We start from the raw sequence: 21,077 nt of genomic DNA on the forward strand, positions 1-21,077 counted from the left end.
GCACAAGGAGGCATGGGAGTGGGGAGTGTGTATTATCTCACTATGGTGATGGTTCCAGACGTACATCGTAGGACAAGCCCATCAGATTGTGCATTTTAGTACATTTTAAATATGTATTTACTGTATGCCAATCATATCTCAATAAAGACATAAAAATTAGCAGTGAAAGTCCAGTTGTTGGGCACAGAGCTTCTCTTATAGAGTTACCTTTGCTGTCGCCAGATATGGTCACACTCTCTGAGCCGACTGGGGCCTGGAAGCAGGGCCCTGGAAGCAGCTGTAATCTCCCCAGAAACAGACTGATGCCGTGGAGAGCTGCACGAGTCCAGCCCTGGAGCACACCTGTGCCCCACTGCTTTCCCGCTGCCACCTTGGCAGAGTTCTGTGCCCTGGTACACCTCACCTCCCAGCCTGTAAATGACAGTGGCCCTGCTATAGGAGCCACCCACAGACTCAGCATAGGGCATGGCACAGTCAGCACATAGCCATAGTAACTGCTATTCTCTGCCCCGTTTTTGCTATAAGTTGGGGAAACAGCCTAAAAGTTGCAAGTAAAACTTGGACTCATAAACCACTGGGAAAAAGGGCCTGTCTCTGACACCTGGCTCTCTCTCAACTCCAGCTCACAGACAGCAAATTCTGCTCAGCCTCTGTCCCGCCCCTCGAGCCTGTGCTTGGACCACTGCAGGGGGCCTGGTACCTCCTGCACGTGGAGTTGCCTCTGCTGCCAGGCTGTGCTCTGGTCCTCATGACAGAGGCCACCTTCTCCAAAAGCAGACAGTTGTCCCTCTCGATGGTGGAGAGCCGTTCCTGCTCCAGCTGTGGACGAGGAAGTGCTGAAGTAGCTCCAACTGGAACTGCGCAGATTTGGAGGGTCTCCCCCACCCCACACTGCCTGTGACTAGATGCCCTGTGAGCCTCAGGCTGCCTCCTCAAGCACCAGCAACATGCTGTGAGGCTTCAATAATGAAGCCTACCCAGTGACTGGGTAGACTGGAACACATGAGGACAAAGCAGCAAAACTGGCATGTGGCAGTGACATTGATGAGGAAATCATTTTACATTGTAAGACAGATAAGATCTTTTATACTGAATATTTCCCAGAGTAAAAGAATATGCCTCTTGTTTTGGTTTTTAAATTGATTGATTTCTTGATATGCTCAAGACTGGTTACTTAGCTTTGTCCAGCCCATTTACAATATCATTGCTTAGTAGGCACATAAAAAGCACAGGGCATTTTGTCTTGTGAGTATCACTATGAAATTCTCAGAGAACATACTATAATCATGAAATTCTCACTCTCTCCACAAGTTGTTAAAAAATAGTTCAGTTTATGGCTCAACACCTGTACTTCAGCAGCGAGGGCGCCAGCCACATACACCGGAGCTGGCAGGTTCAAATCCAGCCTGGGCCTGCCAAACAACAATGACAACTACAACCAAAAAATAGCCAGGCATTGTGGTGGGCACCTGAAGTCCCAGCTACTTGGGAGGCTGAGGCAAGAGAATCACTTCAGCCCAAGAATTTGAGGTTGCTGTAAGGTGTGATGCCACAGCACTCTACTGAGGGCGACATAGTAAAACTCTGTCTCAAAAAAAAAAAAAAAAAGTTCAATTTAAAGGAATGATGCTAATTAATTATTCCCCAGAGCTAGCTGTATAAGCTGTCACTGTGATTCCCTCTTACCTCCCACCCCCGCTCACATCTGAGACGTGATGGGCCGACATGAAGCCTAGAGAAAGATGTCTGTTACAGCTATCAGCCAGCTCCATGCAGGCAAGACAAGGTTAACTGCTTCCCTGGACTATACTTTATCTTATTGAAGGACTTGTTTATTTTGTACTGAACCTGCCTTTTCTATTTTCCTGGCTTTTTAAGCTGGCATTTCTAGTTAGCTATTAAACTAAGAGATAGAACTGAAAGTGTACCTTCAGCCTCTTGAGCTTCAGGTGGAGGTGGCTAAAAGTTGGTGGGGCACAGGTGTCCACAAACGGCTGGGCATTCTCTACCTGGAACAGAGCAGGAAGTGTGACCAAGCACAGCTTAACAAACAATTAAAGTAAGCTTACATTGTGCTGCTTTTGGGTTACTGGCACTTGGGACATTTATAAATTATTCATGGCATAAAAGTCTCCAAATCAGCCTGTGGCAGAAAGTTCTGAATGAGGCTTATGATTTGATTCAGAATCTGGGTATCCTCTGGAGAGAATCAGGCAATCCTCAGAAATGAGCCTCCATTATCCTTATAAAGTAGAGAATTAAATGGGTACAAGGTGAGAATTCATTAGGTGCTAACCCCCAGGTTATACTCTGTGACACCTCACTTGAACTTCTCAGCCCTCCAACAGTATTTTCAAGGATAATCCCTGCTGAGTTTTCTATTAGAAAATATACAAATAAGGGAAGAATTATATTTTTTAATGTAATAGATTAAACACATGAGGTTTATGTGTGTTACTGTTTGCCATAAAAAGAAATCCTCTCATCTTCTAGAAACTCACTTATGGATCAAGAAATACTGAAGGCTACAGCACTGGGAAGCCCCACCAGAAGAGGAATAAACCTAAAGCCCATTGAAAATGATGGTGGGGAATCAAACCCTCACACAGGTGTCTGTGGCAGAGAAATGGAGGCAGAGCACACACTTTTTCAGAGACTCCCCATCACTGTGTCTGAAAGAAAACAGGCAGGAGCAGGGAGTCCAGGGGTCCACAGGAGAGAGGGTAGGCTGGAGTCCAGCTGTCTGAGATGTATGTCTGTGGGGTGCAGCTAAAGGGGAGGGTGGTGACCCCAAGACAGAGTTAAGATGGAGATCAGGTTTGGGACATAGGCAGTGAATTGAGTTGAGCATGTTTAATATGAGATGCCTATGCAATTTCTAGAAGCAAATTTGTTCAGGCTCCAGACAAAGATCTATGATTCATTACTGTTATTAATAATATAACACTAGGCTGGTTATGGTGACTCGTGCCTGTGATCCCAGCACTCTGGGAGGTCGAGGCGGGAGGATCCCTTGAGCTCAGGAGTTTAAGACTAGCCTAAACAAGAAGGAGACCCCCATCTCTACTAAAATAGAAAAACTAGCTGAGCATTGTGGTGGGTGACTATAGTCCCACTTATTCGGGAGGCTGAGGCAGGAGAATCATTTGAGCCTAGGAGTTTCAAGTTGCTGTGAGCTATGATAACTCCACAGCACTCTGCCAGGAGCGACAGAGTCAGACTCTGTCTTAAAAAAAAAAGATGGTAACTGTTTGACTGTATCACAGTCAAACATATATATATCACAGTCAAACATATATATATGTGTGTGTGTGTGTGTGTATGTATCTGAGTACCCTCCCCTTTAGCTGCACCCCACAGACACACACACACATATACATATATTGTTTAGCTATGTATCTGTACCATCCAATGTGTCTTTTCAATGTATCATGTTTCCCTTGTTGCTTCTAGATCCTGAGTTATAGTTGATATAATTTTCCCTAATCTGAATTATAGTAGAATTTACCAGTGAATCCATCTGGGCATAGTGTTCTGTTTTGCAAGTTTTGGGGGTTTTTTGAGACAGAGTCTCACTTTGTCACTCTCTGTAGGGTGCTGTCCTGTCATGCTCACAGCAATATCAAACTTTTAGGCTTAAGCGATTCTCTTGCCTCAGCCTCCCAAGTAGCTGGGACTACAGGTGCCAGCCACAACACCCAGCTGTATTTTTAGAGATGAGGTCTTGCTCTGGCTCAGGCTGATCTCGAACTCCTGAGCTCAGGCAATCCACCTGCCTTGGCCTCCCACAATGCTAGAATTACAGGCGTGAGTCACCCTGCCCAGACTCAAGTTTTTTAATTATAGAATACTTTACCCATCTTTATGTTTACATCTCTAATCCATTTGAATTTCATCATGGTATTCAGTGTATGTGGTATAGACTAAATTGTGTACCCCCAAATTCATGTTGGAGTCCTAACCCCAAAGTATCCTAAGAATTATACATCATGAGCCAGATATGCAGGGCTGGCTCATCATTTGAAAATCAATTAATGTAATTCATCACATCATTGGGCTAAAAAAAGAAAATAACACGATCATATCAATAGATATAGAGAGAACATTTAACAAAATTTAACACCCATTCATGATAAAATCTCCCAGTAAACTTAAAGTAGAGGAAAGTAGAAGTGGAGAGAAACTCCCTGAACTTGACAAATATCCACAGGAAACAAACAGCTAACAGCAAGGATGCCCCTCTCACCACTCCTTCTAAGCATTGTACTGAAAGTTTTAGCTAATGCAAAAAGGCAAGAAAAGAATATGAAAGGTATACTGACTGGCCCTGACATCTGTTCCACCATGTGAGGACACAACATTTGTTTCTTTTGAACCTGTGACTATGTGAGGACATAGCCACGAGCCACGAACCAGGAGGCCCTCACCAGACACTGAATCTGCCAGCACACTGACCTTGGACTCTAGCCTCCAGAGCAGTGAGAAAGAAGTTTCTACTGTTTACAAGTCACCTGCCCCCTCCTTTGATATCTCGTCATGGCAGCAGAAATGAACTGAGACAAAGGTTTTATTGGCCCACCCTCCAATCAAAGATTCCTTCCTCGGTGGTGTCACAGGGCAGGATGAAGGAGGGTCAGGGAGCACCGATGAGGGGTGCAGGGACTTAGCCAGCAAGGCCAGGTGCAAGTTGGCCTGAGTGGGGGACTGACCAGTAGGCAGGGTCTGAGGTAGAAGGCCAGGCTGTATGAGGCCCTGGATTCTAGAAGTGGTTTTAGGGGGTTGTTCAGGGTTTGGGCCACGGTGTGCTCCCTTTTTTCTCCTCTTATTCCCTTGAAATCCCCTATAGTTCCAGAAATTCTCAGCCAAGTGATAAGAAACTCAGTTACTCAAAAAGCTGACATTGTCATTCTTAATAGGAGAGAATAAATTGCTTTTATCCAAGTTTTAATGCCAACTGAAGAAATTTGGAGTAGGGAGGGTCCTCCTCTTTGTCCTGAGTGAGTTCTACACTCTGGGGATAGAGAAGACTCTCTGGGGGTAGGTCAGGAGCTGAGATCTGAGAAGTGATGCTTAGCCCCAGGAGGCACAGTGGGGGTGGAGGGGAGCCTCGGGTGCAGGGGCCCCAAGGGGACATTGAGGCCAGGCACTATGCAACTTCCAGAGGAGAAGAAAGGCTTGACCTTAGGTTCACACTCCCTGGGTGACCCTTAAGGGCATGACTGGGCAGTGCCCCATTCCCAGAGTGAGAAATCCAAACTTCCCTGCCTTCCTACAAGAGTCTCACCCTGTCGCCCTGGCTGTAGTGCCCTGGCATGATCCTGGCTCACAGAAGCCTTGAACTCCTGAGCTCAAGTCATCTTCCGACCTCAGCCTTACAGAGTGCCAGGCCTACACCACTACATCTGGCCAAAACTTCCCTTTCTTAACAGTATTTTCAACCTTGGTTGAGATAGGCATGCCATAAACTGAATACTTTAATCAGATGGTTTCAATGAGGTGTAGGCATTTCAGAACTGCATAGTGCCATTCTCAAACACCATCATTATTTGCATCAAATAAAAGACATAATAACATATCTCCTAATGGGGGTAACAGATCTCCTTGTTCCCATGGGAGTATGTTGTTTTGATAGGGGAGAGGTATCTTGTATTAAGATGAGTCGTTTAGTCCAAATTAAGTACTTGATAAACATATACTATGATCAGATGTGGCATGACCTAAAATGTGGCACATACAAATCATAATCTATTTATTGGGGGCTTTATTACAACATATATGATGAACCTTGTTAGGAAAAATCCTACCAGCTATTCTATGTCTGAAAAGAAAATCACCTTTAAGTCTCTTGGAATGGCACCAACGTTACAGGCACTGCACCCTTGGCCAGCCCAGCCTGGCACATAGCGATGTCCCTACCTTGCTCCTGTGGTCCCAATAGGCTCTCTCCCTCTTGCACTGCAGGAACTTGCTGGCACAGGGGGAAGCCAGTTGGGGGGCCCCACGCATCTCCGCCACAAACTGCCTCCTTCTCCTTTCCAAGAGAGGAGCTAGCTGGGGCCTGGCAGCACAGAGGGCTGTGTTTGCCACCTGTGGTTGTCAGGGGGAGAGAAAGGCACCAGGAGACAGACCGTGGACACTTTCAAACAATAAACAAAGAATAACAAAGAAGGGACTCTTCTGCTCCAAGGGGTATTTTTTTCAAGACATCTTGAATAACTCAGTGTTGCCAATTTGGTGACCACTTCTCAGTTTCAGAGAAAGAAAATATTCAGAAAAAGGTCAAAGAATTTCACTTCTAACTACTATCTCTTTTCTCTTCTCTCCCTCTCTCCTTCTGTCCCTCCCTCCTTCCTTCCTTCTCTCCTTCCCTGCCTCTCTCCTTCTCTTCCTTCCCTCCTTCTCTCCCTCCCTCCTTCCTTCCTTCCTTCCCTCCCTCTTTATTTTCTTCCCTCCCCCTTTCCTCCCTCCTTCTTCCTTCCCTTCCCACTCTCATTCCTTCTCCCCTCTCTCCCAATCTCTCTTCCTAGCTCATCCTCAATTCCTGACTTTCTTTACGCCTTCCCTATCCCCTTTCTCTCCTATCTTTGAATAATTTCAACAACACCAAAATATTTTTATTTGCAGATTAGGTGGCAGAGGCTCACTAATTTTTTCCAATGGACCTGAGGAATAGTCATGGAAAGGTTAGGTCATCCTGAGCCATTTCTTGTCCATTGCTTTAATCTGGCTGCAATAGGTTTTCCTAAGACGAATGAGGTAAGAATTACTCTAGGATAGTCATCAAATCACTGTGCCCTAGTTGTGTTGTGCCCAGATCTCGAAATCCCGCACAAAGACCACTAAGGAGCCGAGTCTGATGCAAAAGCAAAAAAAAGCCATTTTATTGCAAGCTCAAGCTTGGGCCCCCGGGGTCTCCATTACAACAGATCAGAGCCAGGAGCCCCAAGCTCTGGAGCAGGGGGGTTTTATGGTGTCACGCAGCGGGTGGGCGTGCACAGCTTGAAACAAAGGGGGCACTTCTGGATTGGTTAGGTGGGGGGGGGGGTTCCTGATTGGTGGGCAGTTGTCTCATGATTCTGGGGAATTGCCTGGGCTTGCCTGAAAGGTGAAACTTACTGGTGGGGGGTGGGGGGAGTGAAACTTTTAAGTTGACGCTGGTCTGGTTCTTTCAGTTGAAGCCTTGCACATAGTTTTGGAGACAACATGACCAGGGGAATTGGTTGCCCTCATTTCAGAATGTTGGCCTTTGTGGCAGAGCAGCACCCACCCGACCTGCTGCAGTGCAGGCAGGAGGAGGCCCCCCCTCAGCAGTTGCATGTTAGTGGGTGCAGAGACTGGCAGTTTGAGGACTCACCAAACCTAAATTGAATCAGACTTGGAAATAAGCAGATGTGAATAAAATCAAAGTAGGCCTCCCTTTGTGCTGCCTGAGGCAGCTGAGGGATGTGTGCTCAGCTAATTTTGTCCAGGTTCAGGTAGCTATCTGAGTCCTCAGATCTTGGGGTACTCTTGGCTAAGGAATGACCAGGCATCCCAAAGTAAGGCAAGCATGAAACAAAGTTTATTGAGGAAGAGGAAAATAGGTTTATAGAGCAATATATATTTGCCATAGACAGTTGTCAAGACAAAAGGGTAAAGGCCTGGGTCATGGTGGGAGATCTGTTTTATATGCCTAGATTGAGGCCTTCTCATGGTTCAGAGGTCACCTTGAAACCAGAGTCTTACTGCACATGGGACCTCCCCTGAGCCTCTCCCAGAGCTTGTTGTGGAGTGTGGACCACAAGGTACATTTAATGTAATGTAATAGCAGGATAATTAGCCCTAGCAGGGACTCTATTGTCCCTGTTGCCAGGCCCTGAGCTAAAGTGTCTTCTGTGGACCTTTGCAGTTAGCTCTAAATTCTGATTGGTAGACAGGGGTGGGGGGGTCCCTTCTCCCCAGGTGTGAGCAATCACAGGATTAAGGTATATGTGTCTTCCTCCCATACCCCCCACCCCCGTCCTTCTTCCCTAGGACTGCGGATTTCTAGCTAACTACCTAGCTGTTCTAATGATCTTCAGAAGTTTGGCAGAAGATTTTGTAGGCTGGTAAGATTGTTGATGACCTGAAAATTGTAAAGTTGCCTGGGTTTTTGAAAGAAAATTTTTATTTTAATCCATAATTGTTCACAAGTATTAACCTTTAGAAAACTGTGCAAATGCAGTAGAATGTAGATGAAAGTATTACTACCTGAAACATTGCCAGTACCTTAAGCCACAATGCTTAATTAAGATTTCTTGGCCTATAAAATCTGTATATTATATTCCCACAAATTCTCTTAAAATAACTTATTTCCTTTACTCTGTTACTGTCATTGATCAAATCAGCCAGAATAAGCTGAGCACTCAGCAGCAGACGCTGGGGGCATAACAACCCTGACATCACCAGCTGTATTCCAAACTGCTCTCCAGGAAGATTCTGCTTGATCCTCATCATCATCTTCTTCTTCTTCTTTTTTTTTTTTTTCTGGAGACAAAGTCTCAATTTGTTGCTCTTGGTAGAGTACCGTGGTGTAATAGCTCACAGCAACCTCTAACTCTTGGGCTCAAGCGATTCTCTTGTAACAGCCTCCCAAGTAGCTGGAACTACAGGCTCCAGCCACAGTGCTCGGCTATTTTTAGAGACGAGGTCTTGCTCTGACTCAGGCTGGTCTCAAACCTGTGAGCTCAAGCAATCCACCCTCCTCGGCCTCCCAGAGTGCTGGGATTACAGGTGTGAGCCACCATGCCTGCCCCCTGACCGTTGTCTTCTTTCCCATGTTCACCATGCCCCAACAACCTGACAAGGGGGGCACTCACATGGATAAAGAGTGAACTGAGAACAAAGTGAACAAATGTGTGAAGTTTCTGTGTTTACAGTGAGGGTGTTCACAAAGGTTTGCATGCTCCTGGGAAACAAAGTGAGCTCAAGAAGGAGCCCTGACTGCCCACTCAGTCTCACCCACTGCTCCTGACTGGCTGAGTGCTCTGCGTATCCACTGTTTGCTTTGATTTGGGGCTGGAGCCAGAGGTGGATAGGCTGGGTGTTGCAGGAAGACAAGGCCTGATGGACAGAAAGAATACCTGAACACTGAGATTTGGAATAAGGGCTTTATTTCAGCCAGTGGAGCCACAGCAGACTACAGTCCAAAAATGGCCATGCTTCCCAACTGACTGTCTTTTTCCTTTTACCTCCAGTCAAGGGCTCTTTGTCCACAGGTACCCTTCTCATTGGTCAGTTTGAATTTAGTTGGAGAAGGTAGGCTCAGGCTTTTGCAGAAGCTGAAGCAGGTATTAGTTTCCAGGTCCCAGGAAGTTAAGTTTCTACAAATCGTAAGAGTTGAGTCACCACGGGGAGGACTTTGTAGGTGTGTTCTTAGGGCCTCTGGGAAAGGGCCTCTATTCTCTCAGACCTTACTTTTCCTGGGTATCATGTCTCCTGGGAAAATTGGACAAACTGCAAAAGAGCCAGAGAGCCCACCCTCAACTACTTGAGTGTATCCACCAGGCTCAAACTGAGCTTTGGTTCTTAAGAAAGGCTAGTTGACCAGCAGCTCTTGGGATATAATCTGAGGATATAATCTGAAACATAGACAAAGATTCATACACATCAAATAATTTGCATAAAAGTGGAAAACTGGGAATCTGGAGTTCAATAGTAGGTATCAATGCTGGTTTCCACTGACATCCTTCTGTTCCCAGATTCAGTCCATTTGGCACACTGTGCTTTTGTGAATTTTATATTAATTGGACTTTTTCTTAATATTGGGCTAGGTTTGAGTTTTGATATTATATAATTTCTACTTATACTCTGCAGAAAATAAATACAAAGCCTATTTTTTTGCTTTGATTATCCAGATAATACCTGTGTGATCACCTCCATCCTTAATTTTGGTCCAATATTATAGTCCAATATTAACTATAATATTACATTATAACTATAATATTATGTTCACTGGAAATGCCTTAAGATGTTACCAACTGATGTCCTGAATCACGAAGTTTTTTTTTGGCCGGAGCTGGGTTTGAACCCGCCGCCTCCGGCATATGGGACCGGCGCCCTACTCCTTGAGCCACAGGCGCCACCCCTGAATCATGAAGTTATTGCATATAATAGCTTAGTAAAATGTACTCAAGTTCTAACAATTAATGTCAGAAACTCATCCTAGAAAGAGTGCTGTATACCTCCATGCTGGTCACCAGATGGTCAAGGGGAGTACTTCAAAGATGACCAATATTGATTTTCAGAAAAAAAATAAACACATCTCTGGCAACTCTTGGTTGGTGTGAGACACCTGCCAAGATCCGTGGCCTGAGTCACTCAAGCCAGCTCTTCCACTGACGACAACAAAATCCTGGAAATTTCCTTAAATACATTGGAGAGCTGAATTAGTAGGGAGGAATTTCAAGGCTGTGGTCAAGAAATCTATCATGGCTGGGTGTGGTGGCTCATGCCAGTAGTCTCAGCACTCTAGGAGGCTAAGGCGGGAGGATCCCTGGAGCTCAAATGTTTGAGACCAGCCTGAGCAAAAGCAAGACTCTGTCTCTACTAAGAATAGAAAAATTAGCTGAACATGGTAGCGGGTGCCTGTAGTTCCAACTACTCGGGAGGCAGAGACAGAAGGATTGCTTGATCCCAGGAATTTTAAGTTACTGTGAACTATGACACCATAGCACTCCAGCGAGGGTGACAGGGTACCTGGGTGACTCTTTCTCAAAAAGAAAAAAAGGAAAAAAAATTCATCAGAGCCCAAATTCAGTCTGCTAACAGCCAGGAAAATCCTCCTGTAGCAGAATTACCTTAAAGAGGTCCTAGACCTAGACTGATAACACCTGCCATGCTGAGAAGTGACAGCTATCCCCCCTTCCCAAGGCCTCCAGCTCTTTTTGATGCTGGTGACCTGTGCCGGCTAGGAGAGCACAGCTCAGAGACACCAACTCTAGGATAGTTGTATGGACTGTGTCTTAAAGAACAAAAGACAATATTGGAAAAACCTTCAGGGCATAGGGAAGCATAAAAGTTTTCAATACAGAAGGGAAGTTTACAAAATTTGACCCTGTGGTGGGCTGTGGAAAGTCTTTGTACAATTTAAAGGCCTGAAATCACATATGTAAGGTTCACAGCAGAAGAGAGCTAGGAATGAATAACAAATGATAACTACCTCACATCTCATATGTTTGGCAACTAAGCAATGCAATACCAAGGTCAGGATGTCACTGTGACCTTTTGCTTTCAAGAGGTGCTTTAAGGGTTAATCAGGTATATTTACTGGGTATTTTGATCTGTCAACCTAAAAAGAAAGCTGAAGAGACAGGCTTTCCAGAAGAATTTGGAAACAACTGGGAATTGCATGTGTCAATGGAAAAGAAGTCATATTCTATAAACTAATTTAAAGAGGTTAATTCTCATCCAAATTTGAGGACCATGGCCCAGAGCCACACCCAAGAACAAGAGGACTCACTGTGCTGGGGGTCACAGTTTGGTTTTATACATTTTAGGAAGGCAGGAATTACAGTACAGGTGAGTTCATAAATGTAAGGTATACATTGGTTTGGCCCTAAAAGGTGGGACATCTCTAAGTTGGGCTTACAGGTTATAGGTGAGTTTACAAATTCTTTAGCTGACAATTGGCTGAAGAGTTAGGCTCTAAAAGACCAGGAGTCAGTGAAAAGGAATGCTGAGTTAAGATCAGGGTCTAGGCCTGGCACCTGTGGCTCAAGCGGCTAAGGCGCCAGCCACATACACCTGAGCTGGCGGGTTCGAATCCAGCCTGGGCCCACCAAACAACAATGAGGGCTGCAACCAAAAAATAGCCAGGCATTGTGGCGGGCGCCTGTATTCTCAGCTACTTGGGAGGCAGAGGCAAGAGAATCGCTTGAACCCAGGAGTTGGAGGTTGCTGTGAGCTGTGACGCCATGGCACTCTACCCAGGGTGACAGCTTGAGGCTCTGTCTCAAAAAAAAAAGATCAGGGTCTACTAATCAGAGACAAACCACAGGACATGTGCCCAGACCCAAGTGGTGTGTTCTATATGTTGGGGACTTGCAGGTGTGCCTTGTGTAGCCTTAGTCCTGTTAATGAGTCACAAAAGGCATCTCTAAGGAGGCAGAGGACATGATGAGGTCTGTTAGACCTCCTTTCTCATGGCCTACACCTCAGTTTTAGGGATTCTCCTTGGGCAAGAGGGGAGCCCCCCCCCCGTCAGTCAGCTGGTGGGAGTGGGAGAGGTCTTAAGATTTTATTTTAGTTCACACATTTAATGCTAGATCATAGGCATATTTGAAGGGATTGGGGGTAAAGGGGAGATTTTTAAAGACAAGAAGAAAAAGTTACTGTTTTATAACAAAAGTCACTGGTGAGAAGAGGTCAGTGTAGGAGCCAGCACATGGGGCAGGTATCCTTGGCCAACTGCCTACTTGGGATACAGCAGTCTTAAGGAATTTCCCTGCAACAAAGCCCTGTTGCAGGCAAACATGCAGTGTGTAGCAACGTCCCATGGTGAGGCCTGTCAAAGATGTTTGTGTGCAAGGTCCCCCACCCCATGAAGGTCTCTCTGAACCCCTAGATAGGGTTTGACAGTAAGTGAATCTATTTTGGTACCAGCACTTCGCAGAACAAAGGAATTCTATTTGCAAAGAAATTCTATTCTCCAGTAATTAGTAGTGTGGTGTTAATTGTAGCCTTAGTTCTGCAATCCCGGTTTAAGACTGATCCTGAAAAGATTCACTTAATTCTATCAATCCTACTCTTAGAATATTAAGAAATTAATCCGAGGGCGGCGCCTGTGGCTCAAGGAGTAGGGCGCCGGTCCCATATGCCGGAGGTGGTGGGTTCAAACCCAGCCCTGGCCAAAAAAAAAAATTAATCCGAAAGGAGTAGAAAAGCTATACCCACAAACATATGAATTTCAGTGTTCTTTACTGCTAGTATAGGAGCCTGGCCACACCATGTGTGTGATGTGGCAGGGCACAGCATAGCCATTACTATGACAATTGGAAAAATTACAAAATTATTCCTCTTGCAAGTAAGAATCAGAGCCCAGAAGACACCCTGGAAAAGTTAATTCGTTAATGGGTGGGAAAGAAGTGATTTTAAAAGTTTTAAACAAATTCTACCATTATTGTGTAGTTAATTTAAAAAAAGAATCTATCTAAGCTCAGCCAGGTCATACTGCCCACAGCTGCTTCTCCTCCCTGACCGTATCTCTTATCCTTGAGCTTGGAGAACCCAGTTAATACTGTGAAGTCTGCCCTTGCCTCATCCCAAGACAGATGCTCAAGAAGCCAGTCAGAGACCTCAGCCCTAGGGTGCACATAGCTTCTTCAGGGCTCTCACATTTTCTGATGGTTGGGCAGGTGTAACAAGCCCCACAAACAAATTTCAATGACTCTTATGTGTCATTTTAATAATCCTCTCCCTTAACTAACTCCTTGACTCTCTGAGTGTCCCCAGATTCTGCAGGCTCCTGAGCAGACCTCCTGGCACCCAGGCTCAACACCCAGACCTGCCCCATGGGTAGCTTCCACACACTCAGGCCCTCCCCTAAAAGCCCAGGATCAGGGAGAGTCGGATTTGAGGTTGTGTCTGTTTGTATTAAAATTCCTCTCTTCCTTGGCAGTCCTCACTGTCTCCAGTAACTGTATCTCGGCCAAAACCCTGTTGGTTTTAACAGCGCTTGAGGGCTCCATCTGCAGAGAGGAGAGTGCTGGGGATAGAGCTGGGCTATCTCTTCTTCGGCCTCCTTTCTTCTTCCATTCCAGGCTGAGCAGGGAGAGTCCATTTGAATTTTCAGTCTGCATTTGCTGAGAAACCTGAACCTGGGGCTGCTGTGCAGAGAGAAGGCCAGGGCTCCACATCTGCCTGACCAGAGCACTCTGTCCTGCCTGGGGTTTCCACCTCAATTTCTTTTTTGTCTGGCTAAAGAACAGGATAAGACTTTCAGAACTGCACAGTAATAACTTTCCTGCGGTTTCTTGTCCCCCATTATTGGCCCTCTTAGTCTGGCCTTAGGCAATGCTCCTGTCATCTGTCTGCAGGCCAGGGGCCCTCTGGGCAGGGTGCAGTCTTGGTGGGCTGTCTCAGCAGAGCAGTAAGTTCCCAGAGGAGAACCAGGGGACACTGCCAGGAAGGCAAAGGGTGGGACTCTGCCAGGGAGGCACGAGGCAGAGCCCTTTTTTTTTCTTTTGAGATAGAGTCTCACTATATCGCCCTTGGTAGAATGCTGTGGCGTCACAGCTCACAGCAACCTCAAACTCTTGGGCTTAAGCGATTCTCTTGCCTCAGCCTCCCAAGTAGCTGGGATTACAGGCTTCTGCCACAATGCCTGGCTATTTTTTTGTTGCAGTTGTTTAGCTGGGTTTGAATTGGGTTTGAACCCGCCACCCTCAATATATGTGGCTGGTGCTGTTTATAGAGATGGGATCTGGCTTTGCTCAGGCTGGTCTCGAACTCCAGGGCTCAAGCTATCTACCTGGCTCAGCCTCACAATGTGCTAGAATTATAGGTGTGAACCTCCATGCCCACCCACAAGAAAATTCTTTAAATTTTATTTTGTGCCTCAGCCTCCTTGTTTAGGTTGACATTTCTGCAGCACTCTGATATGAGGGTTCAGTGTGGCCCACCCCTGACCCTCCAATGTGGCAGATAGGCAGTTCTGAACCTCTTTATGTTCTTCTGATTCCAGGAGGAGCTGGTTGGGTGGGGAGTCTGCCGTCAGCAGAGCTAGGCCTTGCTAGTCTTTCAAACTCTCTTTCAAACATCTTTTCTAAAATAGTGGTTTTCTGTCTTTACCTTGCAGATGAGAGATTTGGGTTACAGGAAACAACTGTCTTTTCCACCTCTGCCTCAGGATCAGAGGTTTGGCTTGAGACCAGACAAAGTTCTGCACAGAACTTTTGCTTTTCCACCTGTCTCAGGGCAGTAAGGTCTGTTCAGGTGTTGGTAGTTTGGCACTGGTGGTCTCATTTTATACATCACGCTATAAAAATTGCAGCCACTATCCTATGTTTGAAATTCAGGCTTGATTTTCTTTTTTTTTTGTAGAGACAGAGTCTCACTTTATGGCCCTCAGTAGAGTGCCATGGCCTCACACAGCTCACAGCAACCTCCAACTCCTGGGCTTAGGTGATTCTCTTGCCTCAGCCTCCTGAGTAGCTGGGACTACAGGCGCCTGCCACAACGCCCGGCTATAGGCTTGATTTTTTATTAGTGACCAACTCCTTTAGTTAAACACCAACTGGTTTTATGCACAACACTAACCCCCCTTGTAGCTATCTGGAAAAGTAGGCCCTTAACCTGGGACGGCCATGTGCAACAGTAGCTAACATGGAGGAGGTCTCCTGAAATGCCAAAAATAACTTATTTGCACGCATAACTTGAAAACGCCGGTTTTAAAATCAGAAAAACTGAATAGGAGACATAAACTTCCAGGCACTTAAGAAGCTTCCAAAACAAATTCTGAGAAAATTGCGTGCAGGAGGTAAACAAAAAGACATGGGTCACCAATACCCGCTGGCAGTTGCTTTGAGCCATTTCTTGAATTGTTCTTTTGTCAATTAAACTCTGTTAAATTTAATTTGGCTAAAGTTTTTCTCTTAAAAGACATCATCAGAGTGGGACTCACAGCAGAGCTCCCCACACCCCCAGGAGCATGGAGTGACCAGCGAGACTTTACCGGCCGTGTGTCCACCGCTCTCCCATGTGACTGCTGCTCTCCCACTGCAGCTGGGTAAGGGACAAATTCTCTGTCAGCTCCTGACACTCTGAATCTGTGTTCCGAGCTCTCTTGAGTTTGTTTGAGCATAATTTTGATCTGAACTGAGGCCAGAAATTGGAATAGGTCCACAATTGGACTGGACCAAATAGAAATGTAATAAAGGAGAGCTCAGCAGAGAGAACAGACTCGGGCTTTCAGAAATTAGCAAGGTTTTTGTGTTTTATTCCTTTTGTAGCTTTTCCTTGCATGCTTTGGCAAAAGAAAAAAGGTTTACAAAACTGATAAAATTGATCCAGTTGTTCAAGGCACAGACAGCCCTGAGTTCCTGAAGGGCCAAGCACCCTGGCAGGCATCTGCACACATCAGCCAGGGCGCAGCAAACAAACACTGTGAGGTCTCACTGGGGATAATTTAGGATTGTGGGAAAATGTCTCAAATAGCATCACTTTAGGAAGTACATTTTTTTTTTTTTGAGACAGTCTTAAGCTATCGCCCTGGGTAGAGTGCCATGGCATCATAGCTCACAGCAACCTTTAAGTCTTGGGCTCAAGCGATCCTCTTGCCTCACTTTTTCTATTTGTAGTATATAGATGGGTTGTCTTGAACTCGTGAGGTCAAGGTATCCACCTGCCTTGGCCTCCCAGAGTGCAAGGATTACAGGCGTGAGCCACCACGCCTGGCCTAAGAAGTGCATTTAAAATGAGGGCTCCCAAATTAGTCTCATTGAAGGATGCCTATTGATGTGCTGCTTCTTCTAAAAAGGTTCAATATTTTGTTCCCTCTTTTAAGACTCTTTACAAAACGCAAATAAAAATCTTAAGTGATCCAGCGCCTGTAGTCCCAGCTACTCAGGAGGCTGAGGCAAGAGAATTGTCTAAGCCCAGGAATTGGAGGTTGCTATGAGCTGTGACGCCATGGCATTCTACTTACCAAGGGTGATAAAATGAGACTCTGTCTCTAAAAAAAAAAAATAAAAATCTTTTTTTCTCTTTTAACTTCTTAACTAAGTATTTTAATGAAGAAGGAAGTATCATCAATGAATTAACAAATATTTGGTCTTTGAAAAAAATCTTAAGTGATGAAGTGATAAAGAAAATTAAATCTGTTTGGCCCTCAGGAAGAGGGGTTCCCCACGAGTTCAATAGATTTAGCTGCGAAATAGAAGCTAAGTTAAAAAGACCACAGGGCTGAACAAGATGGGTCCCCAAATTCACCTTTCTGGCATATAGCTGGCTATTTTGAAACTCTAAAAATTATCTAAATAGGAAATCTCTGTTTGTAAAGGTGTCTGCCTGTGTGCACCTAGGAAAGAGGGAGACTGGACACTAAAATTTCTGCTGATTTCTGGGGTCTTGTTTGAGGTGAGCTTTTACACACATTCTTCTTGTTTTGGACCAGCAGTTCTCAGCCTGTGGGACTCGACCCTCAAGAACTGTATTAAAGGGTTGAGGCATTAGGAAGGTTGAGAACCACTGGTTTGGACAAATGATGGCACAATATTTAGGCCTGAAGTCTCAGCCCTGTGTTTTTGAGGTGTAAATTTTTCTACTTTATTTCACCTTTTGTGGTGTAAATTCAGGTGGCCTAGCTGACAATTGCTTGGAGGCAATGACACAGGTAATAGGAAGATTGATAGTGTGAACTAAAATAAAACCTTAAGCTCCCCCTTGCTCACTAATTGATGGGGTGCTCCCCTCTTGCCCAAGAAGATCCCTAAAACTGAGGTGCAGGCCAGGAGAAAGGAGGTCTGACAGACCTCATCATGTCCTCTGCTTCCTTAGAGATGCCCTTTGTGACTCATTAACAGGACTAAGGCTGCGCAAGGCACACCTCCAGGTCCCCAGTATACACAACACACCACCTGGGTCTGGGCACATGTCCTGTAGTTTGTCTCTGATTAGTAGACCCTGATCTTAACTCAGTATTCCTTTTCACTGACTCCTGGTCTTTTAGAGCCTAACTCTTCAGCCAATTGTCAGCTAAAGAATTTGTAAACTCACCTATAACCTGTAAGCCCAACTTAGAGATGTCCCACCTTTAGGGCCAAACCAATGTATACCTTGCATTTTTGACCTCACCTGCCTCTCTAAAATGTATGAAACCAAACTGTGACCCCACTACCACCACAGCAGTCCACTTGCCCAAGGCTTCTTGGGTGTGGCTCTGGGCCATGGTCCTCAAATTTGAATGAGAATAAACCTTTTAAAATTAGTTCACAGAGTAAGGCCTCTTTTTCATTAACCAGATTGGTGCCCAAGGAGTAGCCCAGACTTGGCACCACGTACTAGTAGGACCCCTTTTGGGTCCCCAACTCTGAGCTTCTACTCAGGTGGAATTGGTGAGTCCTGAGCTCTGGACCTCCTATTCTCGGTTAGCAGTCCTTGGTTTATTCTGAACTGGTTCTTTTTCTAAGAATTTGTTGTTTGGGATCCTACTCTTGACTTGGAGGTGAGTTCTTTTTATTTATTTATTTATTTATTTTTATTGTTAAATCATAGCTGTGTACATTAGTGCAATCAAGGGGTACAATGTGCGGGTTTCATATACAATCTGAAATATTCTCATCAAACTGTTCAACGTAGCCTTCGTGGCATTTTCTTAGTTACTGTATGTAGACATTTGTATTCTGCATTTAGTAAGTTTCGCCTGTACCCATTCTAAGATGCACCGTAGATGAGGCCCCACCCATTACCCTCTTGGAGGTGAGTTCTAAAGGGACTTCTCCATTGTCTTTTTTTCATCCCCAAATTAATCTCAACTGGCTTTTCTGTGCACTTGTGAAAGAAGAAACTGAACTGTCTTATTTGTAGGTAAATAAGAGACTGAGTTCCTCAGTCTCTCTATAGCTGAAAGGCACCCCTGGGTGACCAGGGGTCTGAGTGGGAGTTGCTTAGAGCAGTTCCACTAGGTGAGAGTGGCCCTACAGGGAACCCCCCACCCCCCCACAAAATTAATTAAAACCTGGTGCATCCTGTGGTCCCCAGCTGCTTGGGAGGCTGAGGCAGGAGAATCGCGTAAGCCCAAGAGTTAGAGATTGCTGTGAGCCATGTGATGCTACGGCACTCTACCCGAGGGCGGTACAGTGAGACTCTGTCTCTACAAAAAAAAGCCTGGTGCATCCCTGAAATGCATGTAGGAGCTGAGCCCTCAGTGTTCTGAGCCTCTCAGAGGCAATAGGCCCCCAAAGAGAGAAACTGAAGTGTGTAGAGGGTAGGGACAACCCAGGGTGACACGGGCAGAGCCCACTGGCAAACTGAGCAAGCACTCTGGTCCACTACCCGAACCTAGACTGCAGTTTGGTTGCTTCCTTTAAAAAGGAATGGGAAAAAAATTCTTTAAAAATGAGAAAAGACAAGAACAACTCCCTTCGAGCACCCTGTGTGGTTTGGGTGCCTCTACTTGCAAGTATTTGTGTAAACGGGAAAGTTTGAAGCCACACCCAGTTTCCTAGGACTCCAGCTAACTGTGGCCAACTCTTGTGCACTAGTTTTTACTGAAAGGAAAATTTCATCAAGGAAAATTCAGAGCTCAAATGGTCAACCTGCCACTATAAAGTTAAAATGTCTCTCAAGCTGTCTCTTAAATTTTCTGCATCCTCTACATGTTTATAAAATCTTAACTTACAATTAAATTGATTAGAATTAGATTGGATTTGTTTATAAAATTTTATTAAAATTTATCATTAATATTCTAATACAAAAGTAAAATTTGGTTTTTTCCTTTTGAACAAGATTTTCCCATAGTTAATAGAAATAGCAAAAGATTTGTTCACCTCTTGACTTATACAATGTTTTAGTTGTCTACGTTAGGTCTTATGATTGTTTCTTCTCTATCAAGGAGTAAGATTTTTCATTTTAAAAATCCTTTATCAGATTGGCTAAGTGAATGACTATAACTCACCAATTATAAATCAAAGACTTTTTAAACTCACCTACAACCTGTAAGCCCCCACCTTGAGACGTCCTGCCTTTTTGAGCCAACCTAACATATGCCTTCCACATGCTGCTTTAGGGTCTGGCTCAGGGCCTTGCATGTAATTCCTGTCCCTGTGAATGTAGAACCAAACTGTAACTAGCCACTGTGGGCACATTTTGTCAGGACCTCTTGAGGCCACGGGCTGCAAGCCAGCCACACACATTATTTTATAGAGTTTGGGCCTTTTTCTGTTAACCATCTTGGGGACACCCATTTGTTATTGATCTTTTTCCCTTCCACGGACAGCTTCTGATCTTTTCCCTCTATGTGGCATTCGGAATTAGGGCATCCACCTGCAGGCACTCAGCTGAGAAGATGAGATCCTGGAAAGCACAGCTGAATTGCACTCCATTTGCAAGCTAGGGAAACCACTGCAAGCTGTTAATAGCCTTGCAATGGTTCTAGATATTGTGAGGACTACCTTGCACATCTAATATCATTTGCACCTTCAGTTAGGATACAGCCTTAGGGTTACTGGTTTTGGTGAGTCACTTGGGAGAGTACGTTTGGTTAAAAAGTTCAAAATCCAGGAATATCAGCTATTTGACTCAGAGAGAATGTGACAATAAGAGATTTGAAAAGATTTCTTTTGAAAGATTTCTTTAGTCATAAGTCACCTTAATTAAAAGCTGATATTCCGGCAGTGCCTGTGGCTCAAGGAGTAGGGCCCCGGTCCCATATGCCAGAGGTGGTGGGTTCACACCCAGCCCCAGCCAAAAACCACACAAAAAAATAATAAAAAGCAATAAAAGCTGATATTCCAGCCCTGCCCTCCTTTTACTGATCTTTGGGGTCATTCAGAAGGGTGTAGAATCTTCTAATGACCAGACTCTTAGGGAGCACAAAGGAAGATACCACTCACTCTCTTTGGGGTCTTCTGAATCCCTTGCAGAATTTCAGGAGTCACAGACAGATCTTTCTCAGGTCTGAACTCTGCTATCTTGTGCCCTGTTCCCTGATCTCTTTGGCTTTGGGGTACCGGAGATTATTCTGCACCGTGACAGAGCACTTGACCTTTTGTGTGTGAGTGAGAGCTGCAGTTTTGGAGGGGCTGACAGCAGCTGTTTACAGTGAGTGGTTATTATTACGAGGTTATTATTAAAATGTGCAGATCAAACACTTACAGAAATGTCCTTACGGTGAGGCATTCTGCAGAAACACCCCCTGGCCTGGTCCTCTGATGTTTCCTGCCCTTTGGGGACCTGGGATTCCGTGTTAAGTAGGATTGTGATGCTCTGCCTGGCAGCTGTGCCTTCTTGTCATAGGACTGGTCATCTGGCCCTGCTGTTCACCACCCAGCTGGACACATAAGAGTTAAAAGCTATCTGTCTAGATCAGGCGTCCTCAAACTTTTTAAACAGGGGGCCAA

General features: G+C 45.1%; 1 protein-coding gene across 1 annotated transcript; it reads right to left on the bottom strand.

Moving 5' to 3' along the window:
* Window positions 1–612: 612 nt before the first annotated feature.
* CFAP97D2 (CFAP97 domain containing 2) lies at window positions 613–6,006 on the bottom strand. The gene is made up of 3 exons (XM_053564112.1): window positions 5,917–6,006; window positions 1,929–2,009; window positions 613–819 (listed from the first exon to the last, which is right to left on the bottom strand). Exons 1-3 carry the CDS (start codon window positions 6,004–6,006, stop codon window positions 613–615), a joined length of 378 nt encoding a protein of 125 aa, XP_053420087.1.
* Window positions 6,007–21,077: the final 15,071 nt, after the last annotated feature.

Source organism: Nycticebus coucang, chromosome 15 (assembly GCF_027406575.1).
Source record: "Nycticebus coucang isolate mNycCou1 chromosome 15, mNycCou1.pri, whole genome shotgun sequence".
NCBI lineage: Eukaryota > Metazoa > Chordata > Mammalia > Primates > Lorisidae > Nycticebus > Nycticebus coucang.